At 43.7% G+C, this 14,593-nt stretch overlaps 1 protein-coding gene across 1 annotated transcript in view; it reads left to right on the plus strand.

Annotated features, from left to right (window-relative positions):
• Nucleotides 1-14,593, plus strand: part of LOC139422057 (chloride channel protein-like) — a 91,050-nt gene that overhangs the window by 20,483 nt on the left and 55,974 nt on the right. The window contains exons 3-8 of the mRNA XM_071173202.1: nt 2,403-2,619; nt 2,714-2,845; nt 5,919-6,047; nt 6,154-6,287; nt 6,540-6,617; nt 8,088-8,166. Of these exons, the coding sequence (XP_071029303.1) occupies nt 2,403-2,619; nt 2,714-2,845; nt 5,919-6,047; nt 6,154-6,287; nt 6,540-6,617; nt 8,088-8,166 (769 nt within the window). The remainder of the gene's footprint in view (nt 1-2,402; nt 2,620-2,713; nt 2,846-5,918; nt 6,048-6,153; nt 6,288-6,539; nt 6,618-8,087; nt 8,167-14,593) is intronic.

Here is a 14,593-nt window from a genome sequence, read left to right on the forward strand (position 1 = left end):
TATAGGGAAGGGTCACTATGGGGAATGAGTCAAGAGAGGTTCAACCAAGGTGAAACATTGGACAAGGCAGTTCAGCATTATTGTTGTTGACCGTTTATTGTTCACAAAAAATGCATCCCTCAAAGTAGCCTAGACATTGCCCCTATAATGTTTTATTTATTTTATTGAACCTTTATTTAACCAGGCAGTCAGATAAGAACACATTCTTATTTACAATGACGGCCTACCAAAAGGCAAAAGGCCTCCTGCGGGGACGGGGCCTGGGATACATAATAATATTAAAAAACAATATAAATATAGGACAAAACACACATCACAACAAGAGAGACACCACAATACTACCTAAAGAGAGACCTAAGACAACAACATAGCAAGGCAGCAACACGTGACAACAGCATGGTAGCAACACAACATGGCAACAACATGGTAGCAACACAACATGACAACAACATGGTAGCAACACAAAATGGTAGCAGCACAAAACATGGTCCAAACATTACTGGGCACAGTCAACAGCACAAAGGTCAAGAAGGTAGAGACAACAATACATCACACAAAGCAGACACAACTGTCAGTAAGAGTGTCCATGATTGAGTCTTTGAATGAAGAGATTTAGAAACAGATTACAAACACATGTGAGGTGGGTAAACAGTGAAACACAAATCACTAGAGTGTCACATCGTTAATGCTTTTACTCTGCATAAATATACAAAGCCACTTTGAAATGAACAACAGTTGCACCTGTATTATCCAGGGTTCCGGTTAATTTCACAAATTCCAATCTAATTCCAGGTCAGTCTTTGAATTCAAAGAAAATATCAATTATTCTCAATTACAATTCAAGTAAATTTCAAGAATTAATTTTCCCAATTCAATATTGTACAAGACAATTCCACAAATTCCAATTTGAATTCAAACAAATTGTAAATTCTTCTCAATTCCAGTGTTATGTACATTTCCAATTTAATATTACACCAGACATTTCCACAAATTCCAATTCCAGTATAATTCCTTCAGGCTTTCATTATGCCACTGTTCATACAGCTTAGCTATACTGGAAATATAGAAATTCAAGTTGAAATGATTTAAAACAAATCATGCTGTTAATTTTTGTATATTAATTGGGAAATTTACAAATATTGAATTCCAATTCAATTCTAAAGATTACATGTTTTCACAATTCCAATTGAATTCTAATTCCAACAGTCCAAACTTGTTGAAATTTGATTTTAATTCAATGTAAATTCTCCTATCAAATCAAATTGGATTTCTCCACAACCCTGGTATCATCTGACATGTTTGTCAGTGGGCCTCCTGGTTGGTTGCATCAGCTTTCCTCTCCTGTGAGAACCTGATACAGGACTGTCTGGCGCCAGTGATTTAGTTCTTCCACTGATTTAGACTCATGCGTTGCAACTTAGTGGTATGCAGATATACTGTAGGTGTAAGCATAACTTGTTTTGAAGCACAGGTCCAGGTCCAGGTGTGTTTTATAGCCTGTGTAGGTTAATTAGGAGTGGGGTGGTGAAAGCTGATCCTAGAGCAGCTCCTGTGTGTGTGTGTGTGCGTGCGTGTTGGAAGAGGAAGGTGTGGAATGTTCTGTCTTCCTGGGATCTCTTCCTCTGGCAACCTGGCTCTTGTCCAGCCCAGCTTCCACTCAGGGAGGGGTTTTTCCGATCTCTTGGCCCGTTTTGTCTATTTCTGGCCTGCGGCAGGGTATTCAGGTTGGTGTGTATCCCTTACAGACACGCCGCACATTCCCTCTCTACCTCGTTATCTCCAGCTATCCCACTGTGCCGGATCCAGTTTTCTCTACTGCTCCGATTTGTGATCCCCCTTTTAATTTCCTCTGATCCTCCCACTCCCAATCACTTCCTCTCTCTCTCATCTGCCTTTCTTCCCTAACCTCAAATTCAAGACAATGCAACACATGAAAAAAACCCTACTGCATCCTGGGTATTATTGGTATTTCTTGCTAATCTCAGTGTTCAGCTCTATGGGGAGAAGGCCTACAGGGAGCCTATTGGTAGTGAAGAAAGCTGCAATGCTTTCTGGGTAATGAAGTCTACTCTGTCCAGGAAACTGCAAGGGGTTCTGGGTAATGTCGTCTTTGATCTCAGCGTTCAGCTCTATGGGGAGAAGTCCTAGGGAGCCTCTTGGTAATGAAGAGAACTAGAAGGCTTTCTGGGTAATGAAGTCTGCTCTGTCCAGGAAACTGCAAGGGTTTCTGGGTAATATTATATAGTCTTTGCTCGATCCAGGGAGGTGCTCTTGGTAATTATATGTAGTATCCTGCTCTGTCCATGTCCATGGGTGAGTAGAGGGAACCCGCTGGGCCTTCTGGTTAATGTGATGTAGATTCAACAATGCTTCCTGGGTAATGTAGTCTTTGCTCTGTCCAGCTCTACGGGGAGTACAGGGAACAACTGGGTAGCTTTGCCAGGCGGGAAGCAACACGGCTGCTGACAGAGAGACAATGGAGGAAACAGACAGGAGAAAACAACATGGTCAATGCCAGACGGGGGCGTGGCCAACGACATCACAACCCCGTCACCATGGAGTCATATCTCAGCCACACCTCCTCTACAAAGAAGCCCCGCCCCTACTCCAAATGCCAAGGTGAGAGACAAGGACTAGTTCTAGCTACATCACTGTAAATAACCCCCGGTAAAAGTTATTTTGAGGCCTAATATAACTTATTGTGTTGGTCCAGACTGTGTGGCTCGTATACAGCGGTACATCGTGACCAAGCTGGGGGAGGACTGGATCTTCCTGGTGCTGCTGGGCCTCACTATGGCCCTGGTCAGCTGGAGCATGGACTACACCAGTGCCAAGAGCTTACAAGGTACATGACTACAGTCCCCATAATCCACTGTGGCTGTAGCAGGCCAGGTACCCTCACTAGATGGCCATACAAGACAGGATAAAAACTGATGATCAATATCATGAGCTATTTGACCTCAATTTAGGCCTGCTACCCAATTCCAAGTCAACCCCCTGTACCTACCCCCTAGGTAAGTCAAATAAAGTCAAATCAAATGTTATTAGTGAGATGCGCCGAAATTTAACAGGTGTAGACTTTACAGTGTAATGCTTACTTACGAGCCCCTAACCAAAAAAAAAGTAAAAAGTAAGACACATATTTGCTAAATAAAAAAGGAAACAAGAAGACAATGAGAACAATCGCGAGGCCAAATACAAGGAGTTCCAGTGCCAAGTCAATGTGCAGGGCCACCAGGTAGTTGAGGTCATCATGGTAATACTGTATGTACAGGTAGGTAGGGGTAAAAGTCACTAGGCAATCAGGATATATAATAAACAGAGTAGCAGCAGCATGAAAGTGTGTGTGTGTGTGTGTGTGTGTGTGTATGTGGTGTCAAATCAAATCAAATCAAACTGTATTTGTCACATGTGCTAGACTAGACCTTACTGTGAAATGCTTACTTACAAGCCCTTAACCAACAGTGCAGTTCAAGAAGAGTTAAGAAAATATTTACCAAATAAACTAAATTAAAAGTAACACAATAAAATAATAAATAATAATAATAAACAGCAAGTAGCAGCAGTGTACAAACAAATGGGGTAGAAGCTGTTAAGGAGCCTTTTGGTCCTAGACTTGGCGCTCCGGTATTGCTTGCCGTGTGGTAGCAGAGAAAACAGGCTATAACTGGTGACTGGAGTCTCTGACAATTTATTGGGCTTTCCTCTGACACCGCCTATTATATACAGTAGGTCCTGGATGTCAGGAAGCTTGGTCCTAGTGATGTACATGGCCATTCCTACTACCCTGTATAGCGCCTTATGGTCAGATGCCGAGCTGTTGCCATACATATGCATGTGTGTGTGTGTGTGTGTTTTGTATGTGTGAGCTTATGTAGCTTGTGTGTGTGTGTGTGTGTGTGTTGGTGTGTCAGTATAGTATGTGTGAGTGTGTGGGTAGAGTCTAGTGACTCTGCAAATATATGATTAACTGTTCAGCAGTCTTATGGCTTTCGGGTTAGAAGCTGTTCTGGAGCCTTTTGGTCCAAGACTTGGCGCCATGGTACCGCTTGCCTTGCGGTAGCAGAGAGAACACTATGACTTGGTGGCTGAAGTCTTTGACAATTTTTGGGGCCTTCCTCTGACACCGCCTGGTATAGAGGTTCTGGATGGCAGGCAGTTCTGCACCAGTGATGTACTATGCCGTATGCATTACCCTCTGTAGCGCCTTGGGGTTAGGGTGCAGGGTTAGGGTTAGGGGTTAGGGTGCAGGGTTGATGCAGCCAGTCAAGATGCTCCCCAATGGTGCAGTTGTAGAACCTTTTGAGGATCTGAGGGCCCATGCCAAATCTTTTCAGCCTCCTGAGGGGGAAGAGGCATTGTCGTGCCCTCTTCATGACTGTGTAGGTGCATTTGGACCATGATAGGGCCTTACTGATTTGGACACCGAGGAACGCTCCACTACAGCCATGTCGATGTGAATGGGTGCGTGTTCTGCCCTCCGTTTTCTGTAGTCCATGATAAGGTCCTTTGTCTTGCCCACATTGAGGGAGAGGTTGTTCTGCCAGGTCTCTGACCTCCTCCCTATAGGTTGTCTCATCATCCAGGCCTACCACCATCGTGTCGTCGGGAAACTTAAGGAGGGTGTTGGAGTCATGTGCGGTCACAAAGTCATGGGTGAGCAGGGAGTACAGGAGAGGACTGAACAACCACCCCTGAGGGGCCCCCGTGTTTAGGATAAGCATTGCAGATGTGTTGTTGCCTACCCTCACTACCTGGGAGGGGCCCGTCTGGTAGGCTTGCGTCACTGGTCAGCTCTCGGCAGGGTTTCCCTTTGTAATCTGTGATAGTTTGCAAGCCCAGCCACATCCGACGAGCGTCAGAGCCAGTGTAGGAGGTTTCGATCTTAGTCCTGTATTGCCTATTTGATGGTTTGTCGGAGGACGTAGGGACATTTCTTATAAGCATCTGGATTAGTGTCCCGCTCCTTGAAAGCAGCAGCTCAGTGAGGATGTTGCTAATAATCCATGGCTTCTGGTTAGGATATGTGCGTACGGTCACTGTGGACACGATGTTGAAGTGTATAGATGTTGACCTTCCCTGCTCTACACACTTCCCTGATCTTCCCTGCTCTACACACTTCCCTGCTATTTCCTTCTCTTCCCTGCTCTACACTCTTCCCTGCTCTACACACTCCCCTGCTCTTCCCTGCTCTTCCCTGCTCTACACTCTTCCCTGCTCTTCCATGCTCTTCCCTGCTCTTCCCTGCTCTACACACTCCCTGCTCTTCCCTGCTCTTCCCTGCTCTACACACTTCCCTGCTCTTCCCTGCTCTTCCCTGCTCTACACTCTTCCCTGCTCTTCCCTGCTCTTCCCTGCTCTTCCCTGCTCTATACTCTTCCCTGCTCTTCCCTGTTCTACACTCTTTCCTGCTCTTCCCTGCTCTTCCCTGCTCTACACTCTTCCCCGCACTTCCCTGTTCTACACTCTTCCCTGCACTTCCCTGCTCTTCCCTGCTCTACACTCTTCCCTGCTCTTCCCTGCTCTTCCCTGCTCTACACTCTTCCCTGCTCTTCCCTGCTCTACACTCTTCCCTGCTCTTCCCTGCTCTACGCTCTTCCCTGATCTTCCCTGCTCTACACACTTCCCTGCTCTTCACACTTCCCTGCTCTTCACTCTTCCCTGCTCTTCCCTGCGCTGCACACAGAAAAAAAGGATTCAAAGGGGTTCTTTGGTTGTCCCCATAGGAGAACCCTTTCTGATTCCAGGTAGAACCCTTTTTGGTTTCAACTTTCTGTGGAAAGGGTTCTACCTGGATTCTCCTATAAGAACAGCTGAAGAACTGTTTTAGGTTCTAGATATAACCTTTTCTTAAAGATTGTAATCCACTGCTCCAATCTCCCTTCCTCCTCCTCCTCCTTCTCTCTCCCCTCTCCCAGCGTATAAGTGGATGCACGGGGAGCTGAGGGGGAATGTCCTGATCCAGTACCTGGCCTGGGTCGTCTACCCTATGGTCCTCGTCATGTTCGCCTCCCTCTTCTGCAACATAGTCGCCCCTCAGGCCATAGGTAGGTACTGAACATAGCCCAAAAGTACATAAGTGGGATATAACTGCTCTGTTTCCAGGATCTACCTACCGTTCACACATTCTCTCTGTTGTTCTGTCTCATGTAGGTTCTGGTATTCCTGAGCTGAAGACCATTCTGCGAGGGGTGGTGTTGAAGGAGTATCTAACTCTTAAAGCCTTTGTGGCGAAAGTCATCGGGCTGACCGCCGGCCTGGGCAGTGGCATGCCCGTGGGGAAAGAGGTGGACCTACACCTCTCCTCCAATTATTAGTATTATCCTCTCTCCCTCTCTCACTTCCTCTCTCTCGCTCTCTTTCTCTCTCTCTGACCTCTTTCACTGATACAAGGTCTGGTATCTTCTCATCCCCCTAATGGTTAAGAATTAGGATTAAGGGAAGGGTAATCTGATCCTAGATCTGTGGGGACTGGAGAAGGGTAACTTCTACCTCAAGTGTATGACTGACTCTGTCCTCCTCCCTCCCGTGCTTCCTAGGGTCCCTTCGTCCACATTGCCAGTATCTGTGCTGCTGTGCTGAGTAAGATGATGTCCATCTTCTCTGGAGTGTATGAGGTAAACCGAAGCCCTGACCAAAACAAACTACAACTCCCAGCAACCCCCATTCGGACCAGCATGACATTTGACCTGAGTAATAACAGTACTATGGAATGTGGCTGTGAGGCTGTCGCCCTGTCATGTCTGACCTCTTAATTGTGTATTTTTTAAGTCTCACAGCTCTTGTTCTTGTTGCTGTTATGACTCTCTCTCTCTCTCTCTCTCTCTCTCTCTCTCTCTCCCCTCTCTCTCTCTCTCTTCCCTTTTCTCTCGTTCTCTCGCTCTCCTCTCTCGTTCTCTCTTCCCTTTTCTCTCGTTCTCTCGCTCTCCTCTCTCGCTCTCTCTCTTTCTCTCTCTCCCCTCTCTCTCTCTCTCTCTCCCCTTTCTCTCGTTCTCTCGCTCTCCTCTCTCTCTCTCTCTTTCTCTCTCTTTCTCTCTCTCTCTCTCCCCTTTCTCTCGTTCTCTCGCTCTCCTCTCTCTCTCTCTCTTTCTCTCTCTTTCCTCTCTCGTTCCTCTCTCTCTTTCTCTCTCTCTCTCTCCTCTCTCTCTCTCTCTCTCTCTCTCTCTCTTTCTCTCTTTCTCTCTCTCTCTCTCTCTCTCTCTCTCTCTCTCTCTCTCTCTCTCTCTCTGTCTCTCTGTCTCTCTCTCTTCTCTCTGTCTCTCACTCTCTCTGTCTCTTTCTCTCACTCTCTCTGTCTCTTTCTCTCCCTCCTTCCCTCTTGTCTTTGTTTAGGCTCAGCAGTCTCTCACACATTGTCTGTGTATTAATAGTGTGATGGCTATGTCTGGCATGTGTATTAACACTGACCTCCCGTGACTGTCTCTGTCTCCCCCTCCCCTCGCTCTTCCCTCTCTCCCTTCACACATATCTCTTCTCCCCATCCCTGCCTCCAATGTTCTCCCCTTCCTCTCCTCTCCCACTCCCTCTCCGCTCTCTCTTTCCCCCCTTGTTTATCCCCTCACCCTCCACCCACCCACCACCTCTCGTTTGTTCTGTGGACCCCTGCCCCCAGAGTAGTGCCCATAACCAGGACCTGCTGGTATGTGCGTGTGCTGTGGGAGTGGCCACCTGCTTCGCCGCCCCCGTGGGAGGCAAGTCCCGTCCACATATCCCTACATGCACCTCTCCATGGCGGCACCAGAGACCTGGGGGTTATGGAGCAGTGGGGTGCAATGCATAGAATGTTACAGATAGAAATGTATTGTATAGAATGGAAATAATATGAAAAATGAATATTACTGGGTGTAAGTAATTCTATCTGCAATGGCCTGAGCATTTTGTCATATTGACTAGACAGCATGTTCTGTCTGTCTGGTCTCTCTCTGTCTCTGTCTATTTTGATGATTTGCTCAGGGCTTGTGTGACTCTCTGGTGAGCTTGGTTGGTTTGGCGGTTCTCTGCTGTGCTGTTCTGTATTTTCTACCTCTGTCTCTCGCCTCCCCTCCATCCCTCTCCCCCTCTCCCCTCCCTCTATTCTCTGTCAGTAGAACCCCTGTGGTTACACAGACATTCTGACAGTGGGCTGTGCCGTGGGGGTGGGCTGCTGTTTCGGCACTCCTCTAGGAGGTACTGTATCAAGCCCTAACCGCTGCACTATGACCTCTCTAATGTACTTCACTACACCTCTGTCTATACCACTATCACTCCTTCACTACACCTCTTTCTATACCACTATCAATCCTTCACTACACCTTTTTATATACCACTATCACTCCTTCACTACACCTCTTTCTATACCAATATCAATCCTTCACTACACCTCTTTATATCACTATCACTCCTTCACCACACCTCTTTCTATACCACTATCACCCTTTCACTACACCTCTTTATATACCACTATCAATCCTTCACTACACATCTTTCTATACCACTATCAAACCTTCACTACACCTCTTTATATCACTATCACTCCTTCACCACACCTCTTTCTATACCACTATCACCCTTTCACTACACCTCTTTATATACCACTATCAATCCTTCACTACACATCTTTCTATACCAATAGCACTCCTTCACAACACCTCTTTCTATACCACTATCAATCCTTTACTAAACCTCTTTCTATACCACTATCACTCCTTTACTACACCTCTTTCTATACCACTATCACTCCTTCACTACACGTCTTTCTATACCACTATCACTCCTTCACTACACCTCTTTATATATCACAATCACTCCTTCAATACACGTCTTTCTATACCACTATCACTCCTTCACTACACGTCTCTCTATACCACTATCACTCCTTCACTACACCTCTTTCTATACCACTATCACTCCTTCACTACACTTCTTTCTCTACCACTACCACTCCTTCACTACAAGTCTTTCTATACCACTAGCACTCCTTCCCTACACCTCTTTCTATATCACTATCACTGCTTCACTACACCTCTTTCTATACCACTATCACTCCTTCACTACACCTCTTTCTCTACCACTACCACTCCTTCACTACAAGTCTTTCTATACCACTAGCACTCCTTCCCTACACCTCTTTCTATACCACTATCACTGCTTCACTACAGCTCTTTATAAATCACTATCACTCCTTCACTACACCTCTTTCTATACCACTATCACTCCTTCACTACACCTCTTTCTATACCACTAGCACTCCTTTACTACACCTCTTTCTATACCACTATCACTCCTTCGCTACACCTCTTTCTATACCAATATCACTCCTTCACTACACCTCTTTCTATACCACTATCACTCCTTCACTACACCTCTTTCTATACCATTATCACTCTTTCACTACACCTCTTTCTATACCACTATCACTCCTTCACTACACCTCTTTCTATACCACTATCACTCCTTCACCACATCTCTTTCTATACCACTATCACTCCTTCACTACACCTTTTTCTATACCACTATCACTCCTTCACTACACCTCTTTCTATACCACTATCACTCCATCACCACATCTCTTTCTATACCACTATCACTCCTTCACCACATCTCTTTCTATACCACTATCACTCCTTCACTACACCTCTTTCTATACCACTATCACTCCATCACTACACCTCTTTCTATACCACTATCATTCCTTCACCACACCTCTTTCTATACCACTATCATTCCTTCACTACACCTCTTTCTATACCACTATCACTCCATCACTACACCTCTTTCTATACCACTATCACTCCTTCTCTTCGCCACTTTATATATCCCTATTGCTCCTTCACTACACCTCTTTCTATACCATTTCTATACCATATATAAAGAGTATCACTATCGCTCCTTTACTACACCTCTTTCTATACCACTATCATTCCTTCACTACACCTCTTTCTATACCACTATCACTCCATCACTACACCTCTTTCTATACCACTATTACTCCTTCACTACACCTCTTTCTATATCCCTATCACTCCTTCACTACACCTCTTTCTATTCCACTATCATTCCTTCACTACACCTCTTTCTATACCACGATCACTCCTTCACAACACCTCGTTCTATACCACGATCAGTCCTTCAGTACACCTCTTTCTATACCACTATCACTCATTCGCTACACCTCTTTCTATACCACTATCACTCCTTCACTACACCTCTTTCTATACCAATATCACTCCTTCACAACACCTCGTTCTATACCACTCTCACTCCTCCACCACACCTCTTTATATACCACTATCACTACTTTACTACACCTCTTTCTTTACCACTATCATTCCTTCACTACACCTCTTTCTATACCACTATCACTCCTTTACTACACCTCTTTCTATACCACTATCACTCCTTCACTACACCGCTTTCTATACCACTATCACTCCTTCGCTACACCTCTTTACATACCACTATCAACCCTTTACTACACCTCTTTCTATACCACTATCATTCCTTCATTACACCTCTTTCTATACCACTATCATTCCTTCACTACACCTCTTTCTATACCACTATCATTCCTTCACTACACCACTTTCTATACCAATATCACTCCTTTACTACACCTCTTTATATACCACTATCACTCCTTTACTACACCTCTTACTATACCACTATCATTCCTTCACTACACCTCTTTCTATACGACTATCATTCCTTCACCACACATCTTTCTATACTACTATCAATCCTTCACTACACGTCTTTCTATACCACTATCATTCCTTCACTACACCTCTTTTTATACCACTATCATTCCTTCACTACACCTCTTTCCATACCACTATCATTCCTTCACCTGACCTCTTTCTATACCACTATCACTCCTTCACTACACCTCTTTCTATACCACTATCACTCCTTTACTACACCTCTTTCTATACCACTATAACTCCTTCACTACACCTCTTTAAATACTATATCACCCCTTTACTACACCTCTTTCTATACCACTATCATTCCTTCATTACACCTCTTTCTATACCAATATCATTCCTTCACTACAACACTTTCTATACCACTATCACTCCTTTTCTACACCTCTTACTATACCACTATCATTCCTTCACTACACCTCTTTCTATACCACTATCATTCCTTCACTAAACCTCTTTCTATACCACTATCATTCCTTCACTACACCTCTTTCCATACCACTATCATTCCTTCACCTCACCTCTTTCTATACCACTATCACTCCTTTACTACAGCTCTTTCTATACCATTATCACTCCTTCACTACACCTCTTTTTATACCACAATCACTCCTTCACGACACCTCCTTCTATACCACTATCAGTTCTTAACTTCACCTCTTTCTCTACCACTATCACTCCTTTACGACACTTCTTTCTATACCACTATCACTCCTTTACTACACCTCTTTCTATACCACTATCACTCCTTTATTACACCTCTTTCTATACCACTATCATTCCTTCACTACACCTCTTTCTATACGACTATCATTCCTTCACCACACATCTTTCTATACTACTATCAATCCTTCACTACACGTCTTTCTATACCACTATCATTCCTTCACTACACCTCTTTCTATACCACTATCATTCCTTCACTACACCTCTTTCCATACCACTATCATTCCTTCACCTGACCTATTTCTATACCACTATCACTCCTTCACTACACCTCTTTCTATACCACTATCACTCCTTTACTACACCTCTTTCTATACCACTATAACTCCTTCACTACACCTCTTTAAATACTATATCACCCCTTTACTACACCTTTTTCTATACCACTATCATTCCTTCATTACACCTCTTTCTATACCAATATCATTCCTTCACTACAACACTTTCTATACCACTATCACTCCTTTTCTACACCTCTTACTATACCACTATCATTCCTTCACTACACCTCTTTCTATACCACTATCATTCCTTCACTAAACCTCTTTCTATACCACTATCATTCCTTCACTACACCTCTTTCCATACCACTATCATTCCTTCACCTCACCTCTTTCTATACCACTATCACTCCTTTACTACAGCTCTTTCTATACCATTATCACTCCTTCACTACACCTCTTTTTATACCACAATCAGTCCTTCACGACACCTCCTTCTATACCACTATCAGTTCTTCACTTCACCTCTTTCTCTACCACTATCACTCCTTTACGACACTTCTTTCTATACCACTATCACTCCTTTACTACACCTCTTTCTATACCACTATCACTCCTTTATTACACCTCTTTCTATACTACTATCACTCCTCCACCACACCTCTTTCTATACCACTATCACTCCTTCACTACACCTCTTTCTATACCACTATCACTCCTCACTACACCTCTTTACATACCACTATCACCCCTTTACTACACCTCTTTCTATACCACTATCACTACACCACTTTCTATACCACTATCACTCCTTCACTACACCTCTTTTTATACCACAATCGCTCCTTCACTACACCTCTTTCTATACCACTATCACTCCTTCACCACACCTCTTTCTATACCACTCTCACTCCTCCACCACACCTCTTTATATACCACTATCACTCCTTTACTAAACCTCTTTCTATACCACTATCATTCCTTCACTACACCTCTTTCTATACCACTATCACTCCTTTACTACACCTCTTTCTATACCACTATCATTCCTTCACTACACCTCTTTCCATACCACTATCATTCCTTCACCTCACCTCTTTCCATACCACTATCACTCCTTCACTACACCTCTTTCTATACCACTATCAATCCTTTACTACACCTCTTTCTATACCACTATCACTCCTTCACTACACCTCTTTATATACCACTATCACCCCTTTACTACACCTCTTTCTATACCACTATCATTCCTTCATTACACCTCTTTCTATACCACTATCATTCCTTCACTACAACACTTTCTATACCACTATCACTCCTTTTCTACACCTCTTACTATACCACTATCATTCCTTCACTACACCTCTTTCTATACCACTATCATTCCTTCACTAAACCTCTTTCTATACCACTATCATTCCTTCACTACACCTCTTTCCATACCACTATCATTCCTTCACCTCACCTCTTTCTATACCACTATCACTCCTTTACTACAGCTCTTTCTAACCATTATCACTCCTTCACTACACCTCTTTTTATACCACAATCACTCCTTCACGACACCTCCTTCTATACCACTATCAGTTCTTCACTTCACCTCTTTCTCTACCACTATCACTCCTTTACTACACCTCTTTCTATATCACTATCACTCCTTTATTACACCTCTTTCTATACTACTATCACTCCTCCACCACACCTCTTTCTATACCACTATCACTCCTTCACTACACCTCTTTCTATACCACTATCACTCCTCACTACACCTCTTTACATACCACTATCACCCCTTTACTACACCTCTTTCAATACCACTATCACTACACCACTTTCTATACCACTATCACTCCTTCACCACACCTCTTTCTATACCACTCTCACTCCTCCACCACACCTCTTTATATACCACTATCATTCCTTCATTACACCTCTTTCTATACCACTATCATTCCTTCACTACACCTCTTTCTATACCACTATCATTCCTTCACTACACCTCTTACTATACCACTATCATTCCTGCACTACACCTCTTTCTATACGACTATCATTCCTTCACCACACATCTTTCTATACTACTATCAATCCTTCACTACACGTCTTTCTATACCACTATCATTCCTTCACTACACCTCTTTCTATACCACTATCATTCCTTCACTACACCTCTTTCCATACCACTATCATTCCTTCACCTCACCTCTTTCTATACCACTATCACTCCTTCACTACACCTCTTTCTATACCACTATCACTCCTTTACTACACCTCTTTCTATACCACTATCACTCCTTCACTACACCTCTTTACATGCCACTATCACCCCTTCACTACAACTCTGTCTATTCAACTATCACTCCTTCACTACACCTCTTTCTATACCACTATCATTCCTTCACTACACCTCTTTCTATACCACTATCAATCCTTCACTTCACCTCTTTATATCACTATCACTCCTTCACCACACCTCTTTCTATACCACTATCACTCCTTCACCACACCTCTTTCTATACCACTATCACCCTTTCACTACACCTCCTTATATACCACTACCAATCCTTCACTACACATCTTTCTATACCAGTAGCATTCCTTCACAACACCTCTTTCTATACCACTATCAATCCTTTACTAAACTGCTTTCTATACCACTATCACTCCTTTACTACACCTCTTTCTATACCACTATCACTCCTTCACTACACGTCTTTCTATACCACTATCACTCCTTCACTACACGTCTCTCAATACCACTATCACTCCTTCACTACACCTCTTTCTATACCACTATCACTCCTTCACTACACCTCTTTCTCTACCACTACCACTCCTTCACTACAACTCTTTCTATACCACTAGCACTCCTTCCCTACACCTCTTTCTATACCACTATCAGTTCTTCACTTCACCTCTTTCTCTACCACTATCACTCCTTTACGACACCTCTTTCTATAC

The sequence above is a fragment of the Oncorhynchus clarkii genome, chromosome 2 (assembly GCF_045791955.1).
Source record: "Oncorhynchus clarkii lewisi isolate Uvic-CL-2024 chromosome 2, UVic_Ocla_1.0, whole genome shotgun sequence".
Classification (NCBI taxonomy): Eukaryota; Metazoa; Chordata; class Actinopteri; order Salmoniformes; family Salmonidae; genus Oncorhynchus; species Oncorhynchus clarkii.